This window comes from Nicotiana sylvestris, chromosome 3 (assembly GCF_000393655.2).
Source record: "Nicotiana sylvestris chromosome 3, ASM39365v2, whole genome shotgun sequence".
NCBI lineage: Eukaryota > Viridiplantae > Streptophyta > Magnoliopsida > Solanales > Solanaceae > Nicotiana > Nicotiana sylvestris.
In genome coordinates, this window is record NC_091059.1 from 54,664,755 (window position 1) to 54,688,382 (window position 23,628).

Sequence of the window (23,628 nt, forward strand, 5' to 3'; positions counted from 1 at the left end):
CTAAAACAACGACTTCATCACTTTAATGATTAATACGAACTACTAATAGTGGTAGTCTTACTTTTTTATTTGCTTCGGAAGACCACATATCATGTTCTATTAGTAATGTTTAGCCTAGGTACACTGTTATGACACCCATAGTTTGTATATAATCGTTTACGTACAGTCGACTTTTAAGTAATATGATTATATAAACATCTTTTATGCCGTAAATAGGTAAAACACATCCTGTTTTTCTATTATTTCTTTCAGGAATCCGTATTGCCAAATGAATTACGACGGGGTTGTTTGGTTATTAGGATTAAGATAATAATTCCGGAATAGAATTTGAGTTTATATTTATCCTATGTTTAATTATAGGTATTACCAAATACTAGTACAAATTTTATATTAACATGGTGATATTAACTAACCTACACTAGATGTGGGAGAACAATCATAGGATTATTAATCTCTAAACGGAAAAGGTCCAAATATGCCTTTGAACTATGCGAACTTGAGCGAATTTGCCCGTCGTTAATACTTTGGCACAAACATGCCCTTGCCATTCAATACTTGCTCCAAATATGTCCTTATTTTTATAGGCCTTATATGGAGGGCATATGTAGTCCCACGCGCATATTTTCAGGGCATGTTCGACCCATAAAGTTCTTAAACTTTTATATTATGGAGTTTTCTTGTTTGGTTCATGGCAAATGGAAGTTTGTAATGATAAAATCCCCTCAAATCGATTGCTTTCCTTATGTAAATCTTAAATACGAACAAAGAGAAGCAAACCGTAGAAAAACTTAAATCATTTGTCGGAACACCTATGTCAATAAATATCTCCATGGTCCCATATGCCTCAAAATACCAGTAAATAGCCACTCTCGGTATTATAACTATAAAAACTAATACAATAAACAAGTTTTGCCACCATAGGCAATAAACGAATCAACTGCATCATTTAAATGTGTCGAATCTCAACTAAGTAGCAAAAAATAAACGGAAAAGAGTTAAAACTACCCTTATTATTTGCTAAATAGTTTACAAATACACTTTCTATCTATTAGTCCAAAAATACACACAATATTAATCAATTAACAAAATTGCCCCCACGCTAACAATAATCGACATGCTTTCAATTTAATGACGTTTCATTTTCTTACTAGGTCACGTGGCAATCTCGGGATGAAATCAGGCATGGATTTAATACCGCCCCCCCCCCCCATTTATTTGACCGCCTTATTATTTTCTCTCCTTTTCTTTGGGAAAAAATTATAAATGGCATATATGATTGGTCATATAATCGTGCTTAAATAGATGTTTTTTATACAAGGTTCTTAGTTGGTGGGATAAGAGGATTAGCTGAATTTACTCCTTTTTTTGATCGACGAGTAATTGATGGGATGACTAACGGGGTTGGGGTTCTTCTTTCTTCCTTATCACCCAACACACTCACCTAAATCCCAAAAAACTTCTCGTCCTAGCGTCTCTTCCTCCATCACAACCACTGATGGCGTTACCACCGGCCAATCGCCGCCATCGTCGAAAACCCGGCATTACCCTTACCTTTCTGCCGCTCTTTCTCTCTCTCTCAATCTCCCTCTCCAGGGTGCTACTGCCGACATCATTCCTCCACTACCGGCGATGCGACCTCTGGATCTCCTCGCCGAAAATGGTAACAAATAGCGGCAAATAGTGATGAACATGATCAGAATCTTTCAGTATGGTTGGCAAACGCCATTAATATGAGGTTTATGGCTGGAGAAGAAGGAAGGGGGTGGTCAGGTGAGTTGGAGTGGGCGTGATAACAAAATTAGGGTTTGATCCAGTTAATGAGTCAAAACTAAATCCTAATTTAATTTCTGGATAAGAGTGCCACGTGGCCTAATAAAAAGGTTCCAACACATTAATTTGAAGGTCCACCTAGTCTGCTATTAAATATAGGGGTAATTTTGATAATAAAAAAATATAGTGTGTATTTTTGGACTGCTAGATGGATGTCATATGTATTGTTAAATTGATAGATGGAGCAAGTTTCTATAAATTATTTAGCACATAATATAAATAGTTCTGACCCTTTTAAAAAATAATTACTTACTCGCTTCGTACAAACAAAACATGATAATACTTTGCTTAGGAACAAAGAGAAGCATGGTTTGGGAACAAAGAGAAGCAAAGTATAAAACCTAAACCATGTGTTGGAAGAGAAACCTCTCAAGTTTTAGGGCCACTGTATAGGTTTCTCTTCCAACAAAATAGTTTAGGTTTTTCTACACTTTGCTTCTCTTTATTCGTATTTAAGACATATAGAAGGAAATCAATCGATTTGAGAGGGATTTTATCATTACAAGATTTTGATATATTATCATGAACTAAACAAGATAACTCAATAAAATAAAATCTTAAGAAGTTTAATGGACCAAATATGCCCTTAAGGTCTGCACGTGACAAAATATGCTATCCATATGAGGCCGTTTAAAATAAAGGTATATTTCAAGCAATTATTGGATGGTAGGGGAACATTTGTGTATGTATTAACGACAGGCACATTCGCTCAATTTTGCATAGTTCAAGGGCATATTTGGACTATTTTTGATTCTTAAATAGGCCTCCTTGGATGACCCATATGTTTTACTAGATGTATATTTTACGTCTAAACAAATGTGTTGGGTCTTCATCTATTAAAGTGAGATTTTGTGACACTGGATCATATAGCAGCAGCTCAAACTGCATGCTTGACCTGAAAGCAACTAATTGAAATTAGGTTATGAACTTCGGATGTAGGGATATTTCAATGGTCAAGCAAGAAAACAATATTTTACAAATTCTATGCTATTTGTTTTAAGTAAACTAAGACATTTGCTAAGATTTGAACCTCAATAGATCAAAATATTCAAAACTACCAATATTTCTTGTTTAAAACCCATTTTTAGCAGAACACGTGTCACCTCATCTTGACTTAGTCCGAGCTCTTGTCACAACCCAGAACTACCACCGGGTTGTGATGGCGCCTTACGCACTTGCTAGGTAAACCGAACATAACAAAAACGAGACATAAATAATAGAAATAGTACAAGTTAAATGCCGTTAACATAAATAGCTGCGTCAAAATATAATAACCCCTCACAACTAGTAATACAGTGTCATGAGCTCTAATCAGAAGTACAAGTCTGGAATACAAAATAACAATACTATCCGAATGAAAATAACAGTACTAAAATGAAAAGAGACGCCAATACTGCGGTCGAGATGTAGCTCTACCTTGTCTCTCGAAGATGCCTACAACAACAACCCACATCTAGCCACAACTCGGTCCAACACCTAGATCTGCAAAATCAAGTGCATAGTATAGTATGAGTACAACCAAATCCATGTATTCAGCAAGTATCATAACTAACCTCGGCAAGATAATAGAAGCAAGAATTATCAATGATACTCGATATTTACCTGTACAGTTCATAAATGTAACAAGCATAGAACAAAAATATGATCAAGTTCTGAACCACAGATAAAGTCATCTCGGCACACAAGATAATATAACATACTCTGCTCAGTTGACAATCCCGCATATAAAGAAGATATGCAATGAAATAGGTAAACAACCAAGAGAATTGCAAGTAAAGAAGAAATGCAATATCCGAATCATACACTGGCCAGTATTTCCTCATACCACATGTATACCATCAAGAGAGAACATGAGAGGGTGATCCTAAGGGGATGGAACCTTATCCACACGCTGCACGATATAGTCACGTGCCATAATATCAACCACACAATGTATTCACATGCTAATAATCATAATCGCACGACATAGTCATATGCTAATAATCACAACCGCAAGGCGTATTCACGTGCTAATAATCACATTCGCACGACGTATTCATGTGCTGATGATCATAACCGCACGACCAATTCACGTGCTACCAGTCAATCCATAACTCATAGAAGGTAGATATACAAGGCTACTTGTACATGATCAATGAATATCAAATTTCATACTCGTGGACTGGTATATGTGATATGCTAAGGTGTATACATGTACAAAGTATGCTATCATAGCTTAAATCAGGCAATTTCATCACAAAAGTAACAATCATCAAGTTCAAATCAGGAGATTAATCTCTATGTAACCTCAAATATGGTTCAAATAGCTCACAACAAGGGTACAAATATAAGAACCATCACAACATGAAGCTTAGTAATCAATTCAAGGCATATCATAGCCTAAGCACTACCCCGAGTATGAATAATATCCTGGTGCATGCACATGGCCTCAACCCCACACATGTACGCCACCCATAGCACATAGCCATCCCAAATAACTCAGGCAAATAGTCCATCAACTAAATTTAGGTGAGATACTTACCTTAAGCAAGCCAAATAAGTACTCTAAGAAGCCTTTTCCGTGTGAAACAACCTCGGGACAACTCGAATCTAGTCAAAATAACTTAATATCATCAATAAAATTCATAGGAAATAATTCCAAATAATAAAGCTAAGATCTTGAATCAATTATGCAAAGTAAACCCAAAATTCAACCCCGAGCTCGCACCCCGAAACCCGACAAAACTCACAAATCCCGAATACCCATTCCGATAGGAGTCCAAATATATGTGTGTCCTTTAATTCCAACCACAAATCGACCCTCAAATAATTTATTTTCACACTCCAAAATCATATTACAAAACCTCCCAAATGTATGAGTAATCAATATCTATTCACATGTTACCCACCATGGAGGCTAGAGTTTGAGAACCTAAAGCAAGGTAGTAAGAGTATGTGGGAGTACCACATGGAGTGCGCGCGCCTGTCCAAGTATACTATTCACATGTTACCCACCATGGAGGCTAGAGTGCGCCGGTTTGTGCAGGGCCTTAGCCCTTTGGTTATTTAGGAGGCCGCTACGACTGCCTTAAATTCTGAAATGAACAATGGGAAGATGGTGGCATTTACTCAAGCTACAGAGAACCGTAAGTTAAAGAAACAAATGGAGCAAGAGGGTAGCAGTAAGGCCTGGTTCGCTGGAAACCTTGGAGATTCATTTGGTGGTGGTATGTTAGCATTCAGGGGAGGGTCATCAGGTCCATCCCAATCTTTTGCTCAGTCTTCAGCCAGTCCACCGCCATCAGGGCCCTGTCAACAACATTGGAGTCGTTTTAGACCCAGTCAGGGCAACAGGGGACCCCACCAGCAGGGACAGTCAGGAGGGAGATTCCAGCAGCAGGAGAGGCCCCCATGCCCCAGGTGTGGGAAGATGCACTTGGGGATCTGTTACATGAACTTACCCATATGCTACGGGTGCAGATTGAGAGGTTATATTCAAAGAGAGTATCTTTCGTTCTGCCAGGGTGCGGGCAGTGGCACAACACAACCATCCAATTCTGCATCTGCTACATCCTCTGCACCCTATCCAGCTCGAGGCACTCAAGCACCCGTAGGGCGTGGTGCAGCTAGGGGTGGTACACAGAGTTTGGGAGGACACAACCATTTCTATGCCATGAGTGGTCACCAGAGTGCAAAAGCTGCTCTAGATGTTGTCACAGGTATATTGACTATCCAATCTCATGATGTGTATGCTCTTATTGATCCCAGTTCCACTTTGTCCTATGTCACTCCTTGTGTTGCTATGGAATTTGGTATAGATCCGGAACAGCTGCATGAGCCGTTCTCTGTATCTACTCTAGTTGGTGAGTCTATTGTGGCCACGTGGGCTTATAGAGATTATGTTATCACAGTGCATGGTTGGGATACCATAGCCGATCTCATTGAATTGGGGATGGTTGATTTTGATGTAATAATGGGAATGGATTGGCTTTATTTATGTTTTGCCAAGCTTGATTGTCGAACTAGAACTATGAGGTTTGAATTTCCAAATGAGCCAGTTGTTGAATGGAAGGGGGATAATGTGGTGCCAAAATGTAGGTTTATTTCTTACCTTAAGGCTACGAAGATGATTAAAAAGGGGTGTATTTACTATTTGGCCCAGGTTATGGACACCGATGCCAAAATACCTACACTTGAGTCTGTGCCTATTGTGAATGAATTTCCAGATGAGCTCCTTGGGATCCCACCAGATAGAGAGAATGATTTTGGGATTGATGTGATGCTAGGCACGCAGCCTATATCTATTCCACCTTACAGAATGGAACCGACAAAATTGAAGGAGCTAAAAGAACAATTGAAGGATTTGTTAGAGAAGGGCTTCATACGACCGAATGTGTTGCCTTGGGGCGCACCCGTTCTCTTTGTAAGAAAGAAAGATGGGTCGCTACAGATATGTATTAACTACCGGCAGCTCAACAAAGTCACAATAAAAAATAAGTACCCACTACCAAGGATAGATGATTTGTTTGATCAATTACAGGGTGCTAGGTACTTCTCCAAAATTGATTTACGGTCCACGTATCACTAATTGAAGATCAGGGAGCAGGATATTCTGAAAATAGCTTTCAGGACCTGGTACTGGCACTTTGAATTTTTGTTAATGTCTTTTGGGCTAACAAATGCCCCAATAGCTTTCATGGATCTTATGAATTGAGTCTTCAAGCCTTTTCTTGACTCCTTTGTAATAATGTTCATTGACCATGCCGATCATCTCAGGGCAGTTCTGCAGACTCTTTATCAGCACCAATTGTATGCAAAGTTTTCGAAATGTAAATTTTTGCTTGAATCTGTTACATTCTTGGGTCATGTCGTCTCTAGATAAGGAATTAAGGTTGATCCTCAAAAGATTGCAGCGGTGAAAAATTGGCCTAGACCTACAACTCCAATATAGATCCGCAATTTCTTGGGCTTAGCAGGGTATTACAGGAAGTTTGTGGAGGGGTTCTCTACTCTTTCCTCTCTGTTGACTAAATTGATGCAGAAAGCGGTTAAGTTTCAATGGTCCGATGCTTGTGAAGGGAGCTTCCAGGAGTTGAAATCAAGATTAACTACGGCGCCGGTGTTGACCTTGCCAGAGGGTACAAATGAGTTTGTGGTATACTACGATGCTTCAAGGATCGGGCTTGGGTGTGTATTAATGCAATATGGCAAGGTTATAGCTTATGCTTCTAGGCAACTCAAGAATCATGAAAAGAACTATCCAACACATGACTTAGAATTTGCAGCGGTGGTTTTTGCATTGAAGATTTGGCGTCATTATTTATATGGGGTCATGTGGATGTATTCACAGACCACAAGAGTCTTTAGTATATTTTCAAATAGAAGGAATTAAATTTGAGGCAGAGAAGATGGCTGGAGTTGCTCAAAGATTACGACATCGATATTCTATATCACCCGGGAAAAGCCAATTTTGTGGCGGATGCTCTCAGCCAAAAATCTATGGATAGTTTGGCTCACTTGGAGGCATGTCAAAGGCCGTTGGCTAGGGAGGTTCATCAGTTGGCTAGCTTGGGAGTTCATCTTGCGGACTCTAGTGAAGGTAGGGTGATTGTACAAAATAGGGCTGAATTATTGCTTGTGGTGGAGGTCAAACAAAAGCAATACGACGATCCATTGTTGGTATAGTTGAAGGAGGGGATTCATAAACATAAGATCACAAATGTTTCTGTTGTCATGGATGATGGCACACTATAGTACCAAGGGCGACTATGTGTTCCAAATGGAGATGGTCTTCGGGAGAGAATCATGGCTGAAGCTCACACTTCTAGGTATTCCGTGCACCCAGGTTCTACGAAGATGTATCATGATCTCAAGGAAGTCTATTGATGGAATGACATGAAGAGGAATGTATCAGACTTTGTGGTAGAATGTCCAAATTGTTAGCAAGTGAAGGCTGAGCATCAAAGGTCCAGCGGGTTGGCACAGAACACATAAATTCCAAGGTGGAAGTGGGAAATGATTAACATGGACTTTGTGGTAGGACTACCATGCACTCTGTGCAAGTTTGACTCAATTTGGGTGATTGTGGATCGACTCACGAAATCAGCACACTTCTTGCCAGTTAAATCTATTGACACAACGAAATAATATGCTCAGTTGTATATCAAGGAAATAGTCAGGTTACATGTCACTCCAGTTTCTATCATTTCGGATCGTGGCACAGTTCACAACTAACTTTTAAAAGAAATTTCAGCAAGGTTTGGGTACTCAGGTGAATCTTAGTAAAACCTTTCATCCATAGACTGACGGGCAGGTAGAGTGGACCATTTAGACGCTTGAGGATATGTTGCGGGATTGTGTTCTTGACTTCAAGGGTAGTTGGGACGATCATTTTCCACTCATAGAATTTGCTTACAACAATAGCTATCATGCTAGTATTCAGATGTCATCATTTGAGGCGTTGTATGGTAAGAGATGTAGATCTCCCATCGGGTGGTTTAAAATTAGGGAGGCCATATTAATAGGACCAAACCTCGTGCATCAGGCGATGAAAAAGTTTAAGATCATTAGATAGCGGTTGAAAATGGTCCAGATCCATCAAAAGTCCTACTCGGACGTTCATCGCAGAGACTTGGAGTTCAAAGAAAATGATTGGGTATTCTTGAAGGTTTCTCCCATGAAGGACATAATGCGGCTTGGAAAGAAAGGGAAGTTGAGTCCGAGGTATCGGACCGTACAGAATCATTCAAAGGATTGGTCAGGTGGCGTACGAGCTTGAGCTACCACCTGAGATATCATTAGTGCACCCAATATTTCATATGTCTATGTTGAAGAAAGTAGTCGGAGATCCGTCGCTTATCGTACCAGTTGAAACTACTAAGGCTAATGAATAACTATTATATGAAGAAATTCCAGTTGCCATTCTTGATAAACAAGTTCGGAATTTCCTCCGTGAAAGTGCTATGACGAAACCAACAGGTTGAAGAGGCTACTTGGGAGGACGAGGAAGAGATGAAGAAGAAGTATCATTACTTGTTTAAATAGCTGTGTAATCGTTTTATGAAATTGTCGCCTATGAATTTTGTATCACTTGTTCAATTGATGTAAAGGTGTTCTTTTTGATTATATGTTGCTTATGAGGCCACGATTAGTGTTGTTTTGTGTTATGTTACGTCATTGGATTATGTATATGTTGTTAGGATGCATTTCTGGGGTTCTTTGGCAGGTGGATAGGCCCAGTTACAAAAGAAAACTCTGGCGAAACTTTTGGAAATTTTGGGAGTTAGTCCAAAATTTGGGACTGCTGGTGTGTAGTGTGGCAGTTGAGTTACATCGGATGCTAATAGTGAACATTGGCCCTCATTCGAGGACAAATGATTTTAAGTGGGGGAGGATGTAAGGCCCCGTAAAATTTTACCTAAAAGCCTGGAATTTTGCGGTGCCGAGATAGGATTATATGTTAAAGATTGTATAGATTCTTCTTTGCCGCGGTATAGAGTTTTTGGGTTGAACAGTGCACTGAAGAGTTAAAGGAAAATGTTGGTAGAAGAAGGCACTTCTACGGCCCACTACGCGGCCGCAGAATCACTCTGCGGTCTGCAGAGGGAAGCAGAAACTTGAGCAAAAATTGTGCACAAATTCGCGATCCATTATGCGACTGCACAATGATTTTGCGGGCCGCACATTGATTGTAGATTCAGCATGGAAAATTTTCGGAGGGAGGTTCTGCGGTGCATTATGCGGCTGTAGAACAAGTCTGTGGACCGCATAATGGCTGTAAAGTGGGGCAGACTTTCCTAGTTTCGGAGGGCCATTTCTCGCAGCCCATTTCGTAGACCGCAGAAGCATTATGTGGTCGCATATGCGACCGCAGACCTGTGTTGGGGCTCCTATTTTTCTAATTTTTAAATCCGACCCCATTCCAATAAAACACCTTTGGGGATCATTTTAGAAGGAAAATCATATGTTTCTAGAGAAAGGGAGTGGCATAGAGTGAGAAAGGGAGTTCCTAAACTTTACCCACCAATTCCCACTCAAATCTTGGAAGATTAACAAGGAAAGTAACTAGGCCTTCATCCTAGAGGTAAGATTCTACACCCTAATTCTTAATTTCAAAAATATATCTAAAAATGGGTAATTAGCAGGACACTTCTTGGGTGTGGGAGTTGTTTATTTTGCATGAAATGTGTTAACAAAGGGTGTAGGAAGATTGTGAGCTAAAAATGGTAAAGAATGGGTTGCGGGATGATGGAATCCTCCATAAAAAGAGTCTTGAAGCCTTAATGCATATTATAGCATTTGATAGAATGCTCAAATGAGCTAGAACCATGATTATCTCCCAAATTTTAGTTCAATTTGTTATATTTCTAGAATAGATTGAAGTTGCTAAGAATTTCGGAACATTTTAGAGTTTAAGGAAGCTCAATTGAGGTATGTTTGCTAAACCCCTTTTCTTAGAATTAAATTCCATAGTGTTCATGTAAGTTATGTAAGTCCCAAATTGATCATTATAAAATTGGCCATTCCGAATATGCTTGTGTTGAAAGATATATGTTCAATATATATTACAAATGCTTTTATCATGTTATCTTATCATTCGAGGATGTGTTCAAAGTATGGGATGTGTGTTAAAAATGTTAAGACTTCAAATCAAGCTTGAATGAAGGTTGTTATGCCAAATTATGTGAAAAGTCTCTATGTGCCTAAGATTCTAAATTGCTCACATGTATATGTGAAAGACGTATGAAGTGAGATGATTGATAGAAAAGGGTAATGTCTCGGGCGAGACAGCCTAGGCGATCGGGCCGCGATCAGACGCCATGCCGCACACATGGTGTTGATTGTGCTGGAAATTGTAATTGAAATTGTGATTGTGGTTGATGTCTCAAATGAGGCAACCTAGTCGGTTAGGCCATGATCGGATTCCGTGTAAAAGTACGGTGGTATAGTGAATGATGGTATAGCAGTACTAAAGATCTCCTAACTTAAAACATGGAAATTTACTCGAAAACTTATGTGGTTCTTAACTTGATATTTTGGTATTGTTTGAGGCTCCTATTGATTTCATGATTGTTCCCCCTTGTATTATTATTCATTCTATTGAGATGGTGTTTAGTTATACATACTAGTACTATTCGAAAGTACTAATGTCCCTTTGGCCGGGGGCGCTGCATCTTTTATGGATGCAGGTGGTTCCACAGCAGGCAGCATTGATCAGTGATAGCATTACACCCTCCTTCCAGCAGACTTGGTGAGCTCCACCTCATTCCGGGGTCATGTATCTTTTGTTCATTATGTTATTATGTTTTGAGGTATAGCTGGAGGCTTGTTGCCGGCACTATCATTGTAGTCCTTTGTATCTATTAGAGGCTGCATAGACATAGTGTAGGTTGTATGTTGGTGTTGGGGAAAATCAAAAATTCATGTTATGTTTGAATCATTGTTCCACTTCAGACTATGAAAGTGTGTGTATTTTGAGACATTAAAAAAGAAGTAAACAATGGAAATGTTTTGGTATTGTATACATGACCTCTCTATTGTCTAGTTAATGAAAATATGTCTTCTCTTTGTTCATGAGTGAGTTTGGGTAGAAAGTATCTAACAGGCTTGCTTGAACGGGTTCACTCGGTTGAGCGCCGGTCGCACTCCCCGAGTTTGGGGCGTGATACAATTGTGATGAAAATCCCTCCAAATATTGCCCCTAGCCGAGCTCCACAACTCCAAAAATGAGAAAATAGACAAAACCTTCGAAATATCAATATGTAAAGAATTTTTGCATTTTTCGATACTTAACCGCATCTGTGGTGCCACATCTGCAATCATAATACCACATTTGCATATTTCACTCAAACCCCGATCTCCCGCATTTGTTGTCCCTCATCCGCATCTGCAGGACTACTTCTATGACCCAAGTTACGCATTTTTGGTCTTCCCCAGCCTCCAGCCCAATTAGCTTCTGCAACTCTAAGCCCACATTTGTGACTAAAATTCTGCGGATGCAAAACCACCAAACTTAGTAGTCTTCAACATTGCAAACATAACTCAAAATGATCCAAAATCAATCTGAAACACACCTGAGGCTTGCGGGACCTCGTCCAATCACACCAAAAAATCCCAAAACAAAACAAGAAACTAATCGAGGTCTCAAATCACACAAAATGATATCAAAATCATGAATCACACCTCAGTTCAAGCCTAAGGAACTAATCCAAATTTCCAAATTCAAACTTATGCCGAACAAGCCTAAACAACTTGAAATGACCTAAAATTTTGTATGCAAGTCCTAATTGATACAACATACTTATTCTAACTCCCGGAACCACGATCCAAACTCGATATAATCAAATTCAACTCACGGTCAAACCTATCATCCTTCCAAACCTTCAAATTTCCAACTTTCGCCAAATAGAACCAAATATACCTAGGAACCTCCAAATCCTAATCCGGATATATGCCTAAGTCAAAAATCACCATACAAACCTATTGGAACCATCAAAACACCTTTCCGAGTTATCTACATAAAATTCAAACTTCGGTCAACTCTTACACCTCAATATTCCAACCTTCGGACTAAGTGTCTCCATTCACTCCAAAACCTTCCCGAACCCGAACCAACCATCCCCGTAAGTCACATAAAAACAAATACACATATGAAAAGAATATGGTAGGTAAAAATACTCACAACGACCGGCCGGGTCATTACTTTCTCCCACTCTTAAACAAACGTTCTTGCTCGAACGAGTCTAGAATCATACACAGAGTCTCATAAATATGAGGATATCTGCTCCGCATCTTCTTCTTGGTCTGCTAAGTATCTTCCTCTACCAGCTGACCTCTCTAATGAACCTTCACCGATGCTATATTCTTCGACCTCAACTTTTGAACCTACTAGTCCAAAATGACATCGGCTCCACATCATAAGTCAGATCCTCGTCCAACTGCACCGTGTTGAAGTCTAATACATGTGACGGATCCCCACATTACTTTTGGTGCATAGAAACATCAAACACTAGGTGAACTCCCGATAAACTTGGTGGCAAGGCAAGTCTGTAGGACACCTCCCTAACTCTCTCTAGCACCTAAAAATGACCAATATAACTAGGGCTCAACTTTCCCTTCTTCTTGAATCTCATCACACCCTTCATGGGTAAAACTCTTAATAGAACCTTCTCACCCACCAAATATGCCACATCACGAGCCTTCATATCAGCATAACTCTTTTGCCTAGACTGCACTGTACAAAATCGCTCTTGGATCAACTTCACCTTCTCCAAAGCATCATGGACCAAATCAGTGCTCAACCTAGCCTCCCTAGGCTCAAACCAACCAACCAAATGAGAACGACATCACCTCCCATATAAGTCCTCATAAGGATCCATCTGGATACTCGACTGATAGCTGTTGTTGTAGGAGAACTCTACTAATGGTAGAAACTGATCCCATGAAACCCTAAAATCAATGACATAGTCTCGTAACATGTCCTCCACTATATGAATAGTAAACTCAAACTACCCGTCCATCTGGGGATGGAATGCCATACTCAGCTCGATATGTGTGCCCAACTCACGCTACACAACTCTCTAAAAATGTGATATAACTACGTGCCTTGATCCGAGGTAATAGATTATAGACACGAGCTCACCATGAAGTCAAACAATCTCATGAAGATAAATCCGAGCAGCTGCTTTGAAGAGTAGGTAGTAATGACTGGAATGAAGATTGCAAACTTGGTCAGTATGTGCACAATGACCCACACTGCATCAAATCTCGTCAAGGTCTGTGGAAGCCTAACTACAAAATCAATAGTGATACACTCCCACTTTTACTCTGGAATATCTAGCATCTGAAGCAACCCACCCGGTATCTGATGCTAATAGTTCACCTGTTGAAAGTACAAACACCGAGCAACATACTTAAAAATATCAACTCTCGCAACTCATCCACATTAGGCACACAAATCCAACCCTCTAAACCCATCATCACCAATAGTAACCTCCTTGGCATCACCGTGGTGCACTATGTCCCTTAAGATAAGAAGGTGGGGGTCATCATACTGACGTACCTTGATGCTCTCAAACAAGGAAGACCAAGCTACAACACAAGCAAGTACCCTGCTAGGCTCTGAAATATCTAACCTTACAAATTATTAGCAATCCTGAACATCCAATGCTAACGGCCTTTACCCAACTAGGATATAAGTAAGACTCCCCAAGCACTCAGCCTTCCTACTCAAATCATCGACCACCACATTGGCCTTCTCCGAGTGATAAAATTGTGATATAATAGTCCTTTAGTAGCTCTAACCACATCCATTCCCTCAAGTTTAGATTTGTTTTCTTGAATAAGTACTGGAGACTCCTGTGATATGTGAACACCTCATAAGACACACTATAAAGACAATGCCTCCAAATAATATGCGCGTGAACAATGGCTGCTAACTCCTAATTGTGTACTGGGTAGTTCTTCTCATAAGGCTTCAACAGACACGAAGCATAAGCAATAACTCTACCCTCTTGCATCAACAAAGAACCAATACCAACCCGTGAAGCATCACAATAGACTATATAGGAACCAGATGTTTAAGGCAAAACCAGAACTGGAGTTGTAGTCAAGGTAGTGTTGAGCTTATGAAAGCTCTTCTCACACTCGTCAGACCACCTAAATAGGGCACCATTCTGGGTCAACTTTGAACTACCTCAATCTTCTTCGGATCCAACTTGATCCCCTCATTGGACACCACATAACCTAAGAATGCCACCAAGTCTAACCAAAACTTACACTTGGAGAATTTAACATATAGCTTCTTCTCCCTCAATGTCTAGAGCACGATCCTCAAGTGTTGCTCATGCTCATCTCATCTACGAGAGTAATCCAATATATCATTAATGAACATGATGATTAAGGAATCAAGATAAGGCTCAAACACACTATTCATCAAGTGCATGAAAGCTTCTAGGGCATTGGCCAGCCCAAAAGACATCATCAAAAACTCATAATGCCCATTGCGGGTCCTAAAGGTCGTCTTTGGAATATCTGAAGCCTAGATCTTTAAGTGATGGTACTTGATCTCAATTAAATCTTCGAGAATACCCTAACACCCAGAAGCTTATCTAATAAATCATCAATAAGTGATAGTGGATACTTGTTCTTGATAGTAACCTTGTTCAACTACCTATAGTCAATGCACAACCTCATAGAACCATCTTTTTTCTTCACAAATAGCATCGGTGCACCCTAAGGTGACACACCAGGCTTGATGAAACCCTTATCAAGTAATTCTTATAACTGCTCCTACAACTCTACTGGTGCTATATGATATGGTGGAATACAGATGGGCTGGGTGCCAACAGCAAATCAATACCAAAATCAATATTCTTGTCGGATGGCATGTCTGATAGGTCTGTGGGAATCACATCTAAGAACTCCCTTACTACTAGAACTAACTCAACAATAGGAGTCTAAACACTAACATCTCTCACAAAGGCCAAATACACCAAACATCTTTTCTCAACCATCCGTTGAGGCTTCAAATATGAAATAACTCTACTGAGAGTGTGACCAAGAGAACCTCTCCACTCTAACCTAGGCAGACCTGGCATTGCCAACGTCATGGTCTTAGCATGACAATCAAGAATAACATGGTACACACATAGTCAATCCATACTAAAACTTACCTAAAAATCAACCATACTAAAAAATAAAAGATCAAATCTAGACTCCTAACCCCCAATGGTAACCACACATGCCCGATTTACAAGATCCACCACAATAGAATCACTCATCGGTGTAGATACATGAACATGCATATCTAAAGAATCACGAGGCATATCCAAATAACGAGAAAAATAGGATGACACATAAGAGTAAGTGGAACCAGGTTCAAATAACATTGAGGCATCCCTGTGGCACATTGAAACAATACCTGTGATCACGACATTGGAAGAAACTACCTCTGGCCTAGTGGGAAATGCATAGCAACGAGCCTAACTACCGCCTGGCTAACCTATCCTTCTAGAGCGATCTCAAACTGACTGAGCCCTAGCCCTAGCTGGTTGTGCAAGTGGTGTAGCTACTGGTGCTAAAATCATAGGTTGTGCGCTCTGTTGTGGGACTCTACTCAGAAGTTTGGGGAAATCTCTCTTGAGATGGCTCAAGTCTCCACACTCGAAACAAACCTTCATATGAGGTTGTTGACCCCACTAAACCGAATAGCTACCTGTGGAACCCTGAGAAGATAGAGCACGGTAATAACCCTATGCTTGGAGCGCACTGAATGAAGACTAAACTGGGCGTGCACTATCTGAATTATGGCTAACTAATTAACCCCAAATAATCTGACGAGCTGCCTGAGCGGGCCTGAAAGGAAATCCTCTGCTGTAACGTGAATGGCCTCCATACGAGGCACTACAAAAATCACCAGAACCACGGGGCCTCTTGGCCTCCCGCTCCTCTCGATCAAGCCTGCAAACATGCTCCAAACACCTAGCAATTTCAACCACCTGGTTAAACCTAACATCCGTCTCGACCTCCTGAGATTGACTATATTGTAGCCCGTAGTTGAGGGCATGAATGAACCTCCCGATCTTCTCCCTCTCAGTGGGAACTAACCATGCTTCATAATGTGCCAAATCCATGAATCCCATCTCATACTGGGTCATAGTCATACCTTCATGGTGTAGAAACTTAAACTCCCTATGCAACTCTTCTTTGCGAGTCTATGGAATAAACTTTTTTAGGACGAGAACTGAGAATTGGTGACATTTAAGTGGTGCTGCGCCAGCTGGTCTACCTAACTCATAGGCCTGCCACCACTCGTAGGATGGCCCTGTCAGCTGAAAAGTAGTAAAGTCAACTCCACTGGTGTCCACAATACCCGCTATGCAAAGAATTTGATGACACTGATCAAGAAAACCTTAAGCATCCTCTAACTCTCCTCTACTGAACTAAGAAGGGCAATGTAACTGAAATCTTTCCAACCTTTTCTGCTCTTCTTAGGTCATAGATGGTCCAACCTCATCCTGAACAACAACAAGAAACTGGATTGGTAACGCCCCTGATGTCTGATAACCCTGAGCTAGCTATTTTGGTATATGGACGGCGGGAGTCTGGACTCCTCCACCAACCTATGAAGTTCTAGGTGCAACTGGTATCATACCCGCCTGAGCCAAGCTCGTGTACACACTCAAGATTAGAGCCAAAGCCTTCTGAAAACCAAATATTGCAATAGGTATTGCTGGTGTCTAAGCTGGTCCCACCGGCTCAACAGAATCCAAAACCTGCTCCCCTACTGGAGCAATTGGTGGCTCCATAGGTGCTGCTCTAGTTGTAGTGCAAGCCCTACCTTGGCCTATTCCTCAGCCCTAACCTCTCATGGCCTTGACTGGATGCACAACTGCCTACCTACCCGATCCACAGAACAAGAATGCAAGAAAGTTTGATAGCCCTAAGCTAGCTGCTCCAGTGTATAGGCGGTGGAAGTCTGGACTCCTTTCCTAGCCTATGAGGTGGCTGGTGCATCTGGTATCATACCCGCCTAAGGCGGAGCTCGCGTACACATTCAAGATATGAGCCAAAGCCTTCTGAAGACAAGGTATAACAATGGGTACTGCAGGTGTTTGATCTGGTCCCACTGGCTCAACAGTATCCGAAACCTACTCCTCAACTAGAGCAACTGGTGGCTCTACTTGTGCTGCTCCAGCAGCAATGCTAGCCCTAGCCTCTACCTTGGCCCCAATCTCTCCTAACCCTGACTGGTGGTATAGGTGTCTGCTTGCCTGATCTGCATGACAAGAATGCAAGAAAGTAAAGTTTTCCTGGCTGAATGTGCTATTACCATCTGTGAGAGAATAGAAGAGTAAAGGTTCAAACTTCGGAAATAGCAAATATGCACGACAAGAATGCCAGAAAGTGAAGTTTGATAACAATTCGGTAGCCTCTAGAAGATAAGTACAGACGTCTCCGTAATGATCCACAAGACTCTTCTAACTTGCTTATGTCCTGCAAAACCTATGAACTTAGGGCTCTGATACCAATTTGTCACGGCCCAAACCACCATCTAGTCATGATGGCGCCTAAGACACTTGCGAGTCTTGCCGAACATATAGAAAATAAGACATAAATAACAAAATAGTAGAAATAGTACAAGTTTAATGCCAATAACGTAAATAATTGCATTGAAATAAAAATATCCCCCAGAACTTGTAATACAGTGTCATGAGCTCTAATTAGAAGTACAAGTCTGGAATACAAAATAACAATGCTGTATACATGAAAATAATAGTACTAAAATGAAAAGAGATGCAAAGACTGCGGTCAAGATGCAGCTCTACCTTGTCTCTCGAAGATTCCTACAACAACAACCCATAGCTAGCCACAAATCGGTCCAACACCTTGATCTACACAATTAAGTGCATAGTGTAGTATGAGTAAAACCGATCACATGTACTCATCAAGTATCATAACTAAATCGGTGAGGTAATAGAAACAAGAATTATCAAAGATACTCACTATTTACCTGTACAGTTCATAAATCTAACAAGTATAGAACAATAATATAATCAAGTCGTGAACCAAATAAAGCTACCTCAGCGCACAAGATAACATAATATACCCTGCTCAGTTGACAATCTCACATATAAAGAAGATATGCAATGAAACAGGTAAACAACCAAGGAAATTGCAATTAAAGAAGAAATGCAATATCCGAATCATACATTTTCCAGTCTTTCCTCATACCGCGTGTACACCATCAAGAGAGAAACAAAAGAGGGTGACTCTAGGGGTATGGATCCTTATCCACATGTTGCACGGTGTAGTCACATGCTAACAATCACAACCGCACGACGTATTTACATGCTAATCACATCCGCATGATGTATTCACGTGCTAATAATCATAACCGCGCGGCCAATTCACGTGCCAATAGTCACAACCCCACAACCAATATTCACAACAACACGACTAATTCATGTGCTACCAGTCCAATCCATAACACACGGATGTTACAACCCATATCCACATGTGTTAGTTCATACCATATATTAGTTAACATAAATCCAAGAAGGAATTATCTTTGAGATAATAAGATGTCAATCCTATTGGTCTTAAGTGATACAAGAGTGTATAAGGGTAATTAACAAGTATTAGAAGTTAAACGAATCAAGGATGTTGTAACTCGTATTTTCAGGTAATCTAGCGGTGCTTAATACACTCAAGAGGTCATTTATTAAGCTATTTTAATTATATAATATCCGTATCATAAGTCTTGAAGTCAAACGAGTTATGAAACAAAAGTCGACAAAAGTTGTCGCAACTTAGGTTCATAATTTTACTTAAACATTAGGTCCAATGTTTCTAATCTTTTCTCATAATTTACAAGGAATTATGGGGTGATATACCAACCAAATTAAAGATCTATGAGTCTAGTTTCCAATTTATTAAACCGTTCATCGATACGATCTCGGAGTAGAGAGATATTCGCGTTTTCGCGAGACTGCGCCAAGCACCTCTCTATGGGGCCCACTAAGGCGGTTTAAGATATTTGGACCTATATAGGATGCCTCCAACCCGTTTTAAGTCATTTATTCTCACTATTTTCAGACCTTATAACCCTAGGAACATCCTCTCAAGGTTCTCTCAAGATTCAAGACCCAAAAAGGGGCAAACAACACAAATCAAGTGTCGGGAATTCCGTGGCGCTAGTAAGTCTCTTGTTCTTCTTGTTGTTGCTCATTTTTGTGTTGTTCCAGCTCGTGTGGGAGGTTGTTTTAAAGGGTTTATGTTCTGTAAATACTCCCTCATGTTCTTAATATCAATCCTAGGTGATTTCAAGCCTTCTAAAGTGATTCTAGTGCCAAAAAACACTAATTGATCGCTAGTTTCGCTTTTTTGTTGTTGTGGCAGCATTGGAGGGATATTTCATGGAAATTTAAGGTCAAATTGGAGTTGTTCTTTCTGTATAAAGGTAAAGAACCTCTTACTCTATATGTATTTAAGATTATCCAAGTTGCGGCTAAGACATTGAAGCTAGAACTTGTGAAATATATATCGAAAGGCTTGGTAGTAATGTTATTGTTTTGTGGACTGTTTTGCGTTGTTGTTGGGCTGCGTATTTTACTACTATCTTGTGGAGTTTTGGAGGAGGAAGGGTGTGGAGAAACACCATATATATGTAGGGTTATGGGCTGATAGTTATTCGTAACATTTCCAGGTTGTTTGACACGACTACGGTGGTCGTCGTATGTATGGAGTGATTAGGCTGTGTGTGGACTATTTTGGGAGGCTCAATATGTTTATTATTGATGTTGTTTGGGCTGTTTGGTGACTGTTTTGAATGGTGTGAGGTCATATATATAGGGGAGGTGCTGTCCGTTTCATCGTAAAATAGGTTGTGGTCGATACATAATAGTTATGACGCTTAAATGATAATGATAGTATCGTTTCTCTTATTGTAGACTAAGGAGTTTTGACAATTGCATAGCTTGAGATTGGGGAAGTATATACAAGGTATGTGAGGCTATCCCTTTCCTTCTTTTGCACGACTCCGATTGTACATAATGTAATGAACGAGCTTCCAAGATACTCTACTCTTAGAAGCTAGCAGTACTTACATTGTTTTCCCTCTTATGGAACGATTGATGTTAATGTTGCTTCTCTTATTCTTATGTTATCAATGTTGTTCGTACTTCCTAAATCTTATAAGGTTCATAGTGAAGAGTTAGTCCTAATAACGTGTACAGAGGATACCGACCTTACGTCACTCCGAAAGGTTTAGAATGTGATTCCATGAGTCGAGCATGCATTATATATATGTATCTATTTTACTCTACCGAGCCACGCTATAGTTGGCCGGGTACGGCACCTATTGTGCAACCACTGATCAGTTGGGTTTTACCGAGCTCCACGTGGCCGGGTACGATTCTACCGAGCCTATTATGGCCGGGTACGATATGATGATGATGATGCCCACAGAGGCGAATGCTTTAAAGGTTTATGTATTTATACATATGTATCATGCATTTCATGTAAGTAGCCCTCAGAGGTACTAAGATGTTACAGGTTGTATATTCTCTATCCTTGCTTACATTACTGATCGTATTTATGGTTCCTTGCCTTACATACTCAGTACTTTATTCGTACTGACGTCCTTTTATTTGTGGACGCTGCATGTCGTGCTGCAGGTCCTGATAGACAGGCAGGTGCAGCTCCCCCACCACAGTAGGTTGTCCAGTTCAGCGGTGATTGGCGAGATCCCTTCTCCGGACTTGCCTTAGTCTTGGTATGCATTTTTGTTATAGACATTATGGGTATGTCGGGGCCCTATTCCGGCTATGTTGCAGCACTTACGTTCCTTTAGAGGCTCATAGACAGGTGTCGACTCATGTATAGTTTGGTATGCCTTGTCGGCTAGTTTTTGTTGTATAGTCTTTCATAGTAGCGTGGTAGCTCATACCTTATATGTAGTTTCTTGATTGTCTGGTCATCCCCTGCTATGTATGTTCATGCCGTCATATTTTATTGTTGGTTGTCCATGATCCAGGTCTACCATTTATATTGATCTCGTCAGCCCTAAAAGATAATAATGAAGGTTAGATGAAATGTACGTTGGTGCTCGGCAAGTGTGGTCGGGTGCTAGTCATGGCCCTCCAGTTTGGGTCGTGACAAACTTGGTATCAGAGCAAGTCTGTCCTAGGGGTTGTCTATGAGCCGTGTCTAGTAGATTCTTGATTATGGATGTGTAGCGCGCCACATTTATAATCAGGAGGCTACATGACATCTAGGGTTGTTACCTTCTTCCTGAATCTAGATCGTGCGTAGAGTTGAGTCGTAAGTGTTCGTCTCTAATATTCACCTTGTTTTTTTCAGTGATGCCTTCGGCTAGGAAGAACACGATTAGTAGACGGCTTGATACAGCAGCGAGATAGGGTACCAGTCAGGTGCCCCAAGTCAGAGCAGGACAAAGTGAGGCTCAGAGTGAGATGGCCTCTCATACCTTATCTACTCCATCTCCTCTAGAGGATATTAGAAGGCACCCAGCGCCTCCAGTTCCTCCATCTGGCACTCCAGACCAGGATATGCAGAGTGCTTTGCAGTTATTGACTAGCTTGGTAGCTGCTCAGGCTCAGAGGCAGAATACAGGTGCTGCTGAGAAACCAGTTAGTACAAGAGTTCGTGATTTTATTAATTTAGACCCTCCAGTGTTTACCGGATCAGACCCCAAGGAGGACCCACAGACTTTTATTGACCAGGTTCATCGTACACTTCGGGTTATGCATGTTAGTGATACAGAGGCAGTAGAGTTGGCTTCTTATCGGCTACGGGATTTAGCGGTTCTCTGGTATGATAGTTGGGAGAGATCCAGGGGTCCGAACCCTCCTCCAGCTGTGTGGAAGGAATTTTCTGAGGCCTTTCTTCGTCACTACTTGCCAGTTGAGATACGACGAGCTAGAGCTGATAAGTTCTTGAACCTTAGACAAGGTAATATGAGTGTGCGAGAGTACAGTATGCAGTTTGATTCTTTGGCAAGGTATGCTCCCCATATGGTGGCCGAGATGAGTGATAGGGTGCATATGTTCGTGAATGGGTTGGGACCACATCTGATAAATGAGTGTACGACAGCCTCCTTGGTGGAGGGCATGGATATTTCCCGTATTCAAGCTTATGCCCAGACCCTAGAGGATCGTAAGCGCCAGCAGAGGGCAGTTAGGGAGCAGGATAGGGGCCAGCATAAGAGGGCGAGATTTGCAGGGTATTCTGATGACTTCAGAGGCCGCATCAGGCCACAGTTTTCGAGGAGTTCGGCGCCACCTGTAGCTAGTGCTCCTCCACAGTTTCAGAGGCCTCGATATGATCGATCCTATTCTGGTCCAGGTCAGAGTTCGCGGGCATCTGGCTCGCAACATCACAGGGATACTAGTCAGATGAGACCCCCAACACCACATTGTGATCAGTGCGGCAAGGCCCACTTTGGACTGTGTCGTCGAGGTTCTGATGCATGCTATTCGTGCGGGCAGCCTGGCCATATGATGCGGGATTGTCCTAATAGAGGAGGTGATGGTATGGCTCAGCCGACTGGATCTGTGTCTGGTTCTTCCTCATCAGTTCGACCTCCAGCACGGGGTTTTCAGCAGTCGACAGGTCGTGGTAGGGGTAGAGGTGCAGTGCCGAGTTCGAGTGGTGCTCAAAATCGAACCTATGCTCTAGTAGGTCGACAGGATCTCGAGTCGTCTCCAGATGTTGTTACAGGTATTATATCTGTGTTTTCTTATGATGTATATGCGTTGATTGATCCGGGATCTACATTATCATATGTTACACCCTTTGTGGCTAATAAGTTTGGCATTGAACCTGAATTGATAAGTAAACCCCTCGCGGTATCTACTCCGATAGGAGATTCTGTGATTGCTAGAAGGGTATATAGAGGTTGCACTGTGATGATTTGTAGTCGTCAAACCTCGGCAAATTTATTTGAGTTAGAAATGGTTGATTTTGATGTGATAATGGGAATGGACTGGTTGGCCTCATGCTATGCAAATGTTGACTGTCGTACGAAGATGGTTAGGTTCCAATTTCCGGGTGAACCCGTCATTGAATGGAAAGGGAACATTGCTACACCGAAAGGTAGGTTTATTTCCTATCTTAAGGCAAGGAAAATGATCTCAAAAGGTTACATTTATCATCTCGTTCGCGTTAGGGATGCGGAGGCGAAACCGCCTACTTTACAATCAATCCCTGTGGTCAACGAATTCCCAGATGTTTTCCCAGATGAACTCCCAGGCCTTCCTCCTGAAAGGGAGATTGAGTTTAGCATTGATGTGTTGC

The 23,628-nt window shown here is 41.1% G+C and overlaps 1 protein-coding gene across 1 annotated transcript; it reads left to right on the forward strand.

Annotated features, from left to right (window-relative positions):
- Positions 1 to 4,909: 4,909 nt before the first annotated feature.
- Positions 4,910 to 7,494, forward strand: LOC104213710 (uncharacterized). The gene is made up of 3 exons (XM_070169127.1): positions 4,910 to 6,232; positions 6,851 to 7,096; positions 7,213 to 7,494. The coding sequence occupies exons 1-3, from the start codon at positions 4,910 to 4,912 to the stop codon at positions 7,492 to 7,494; spliced, it is 1,851 nt and encodes a 616-aa protein (XP_070025228.1).
- Positions 7,495 to 23,628: the final 16,134 nt, after the last annotated feature.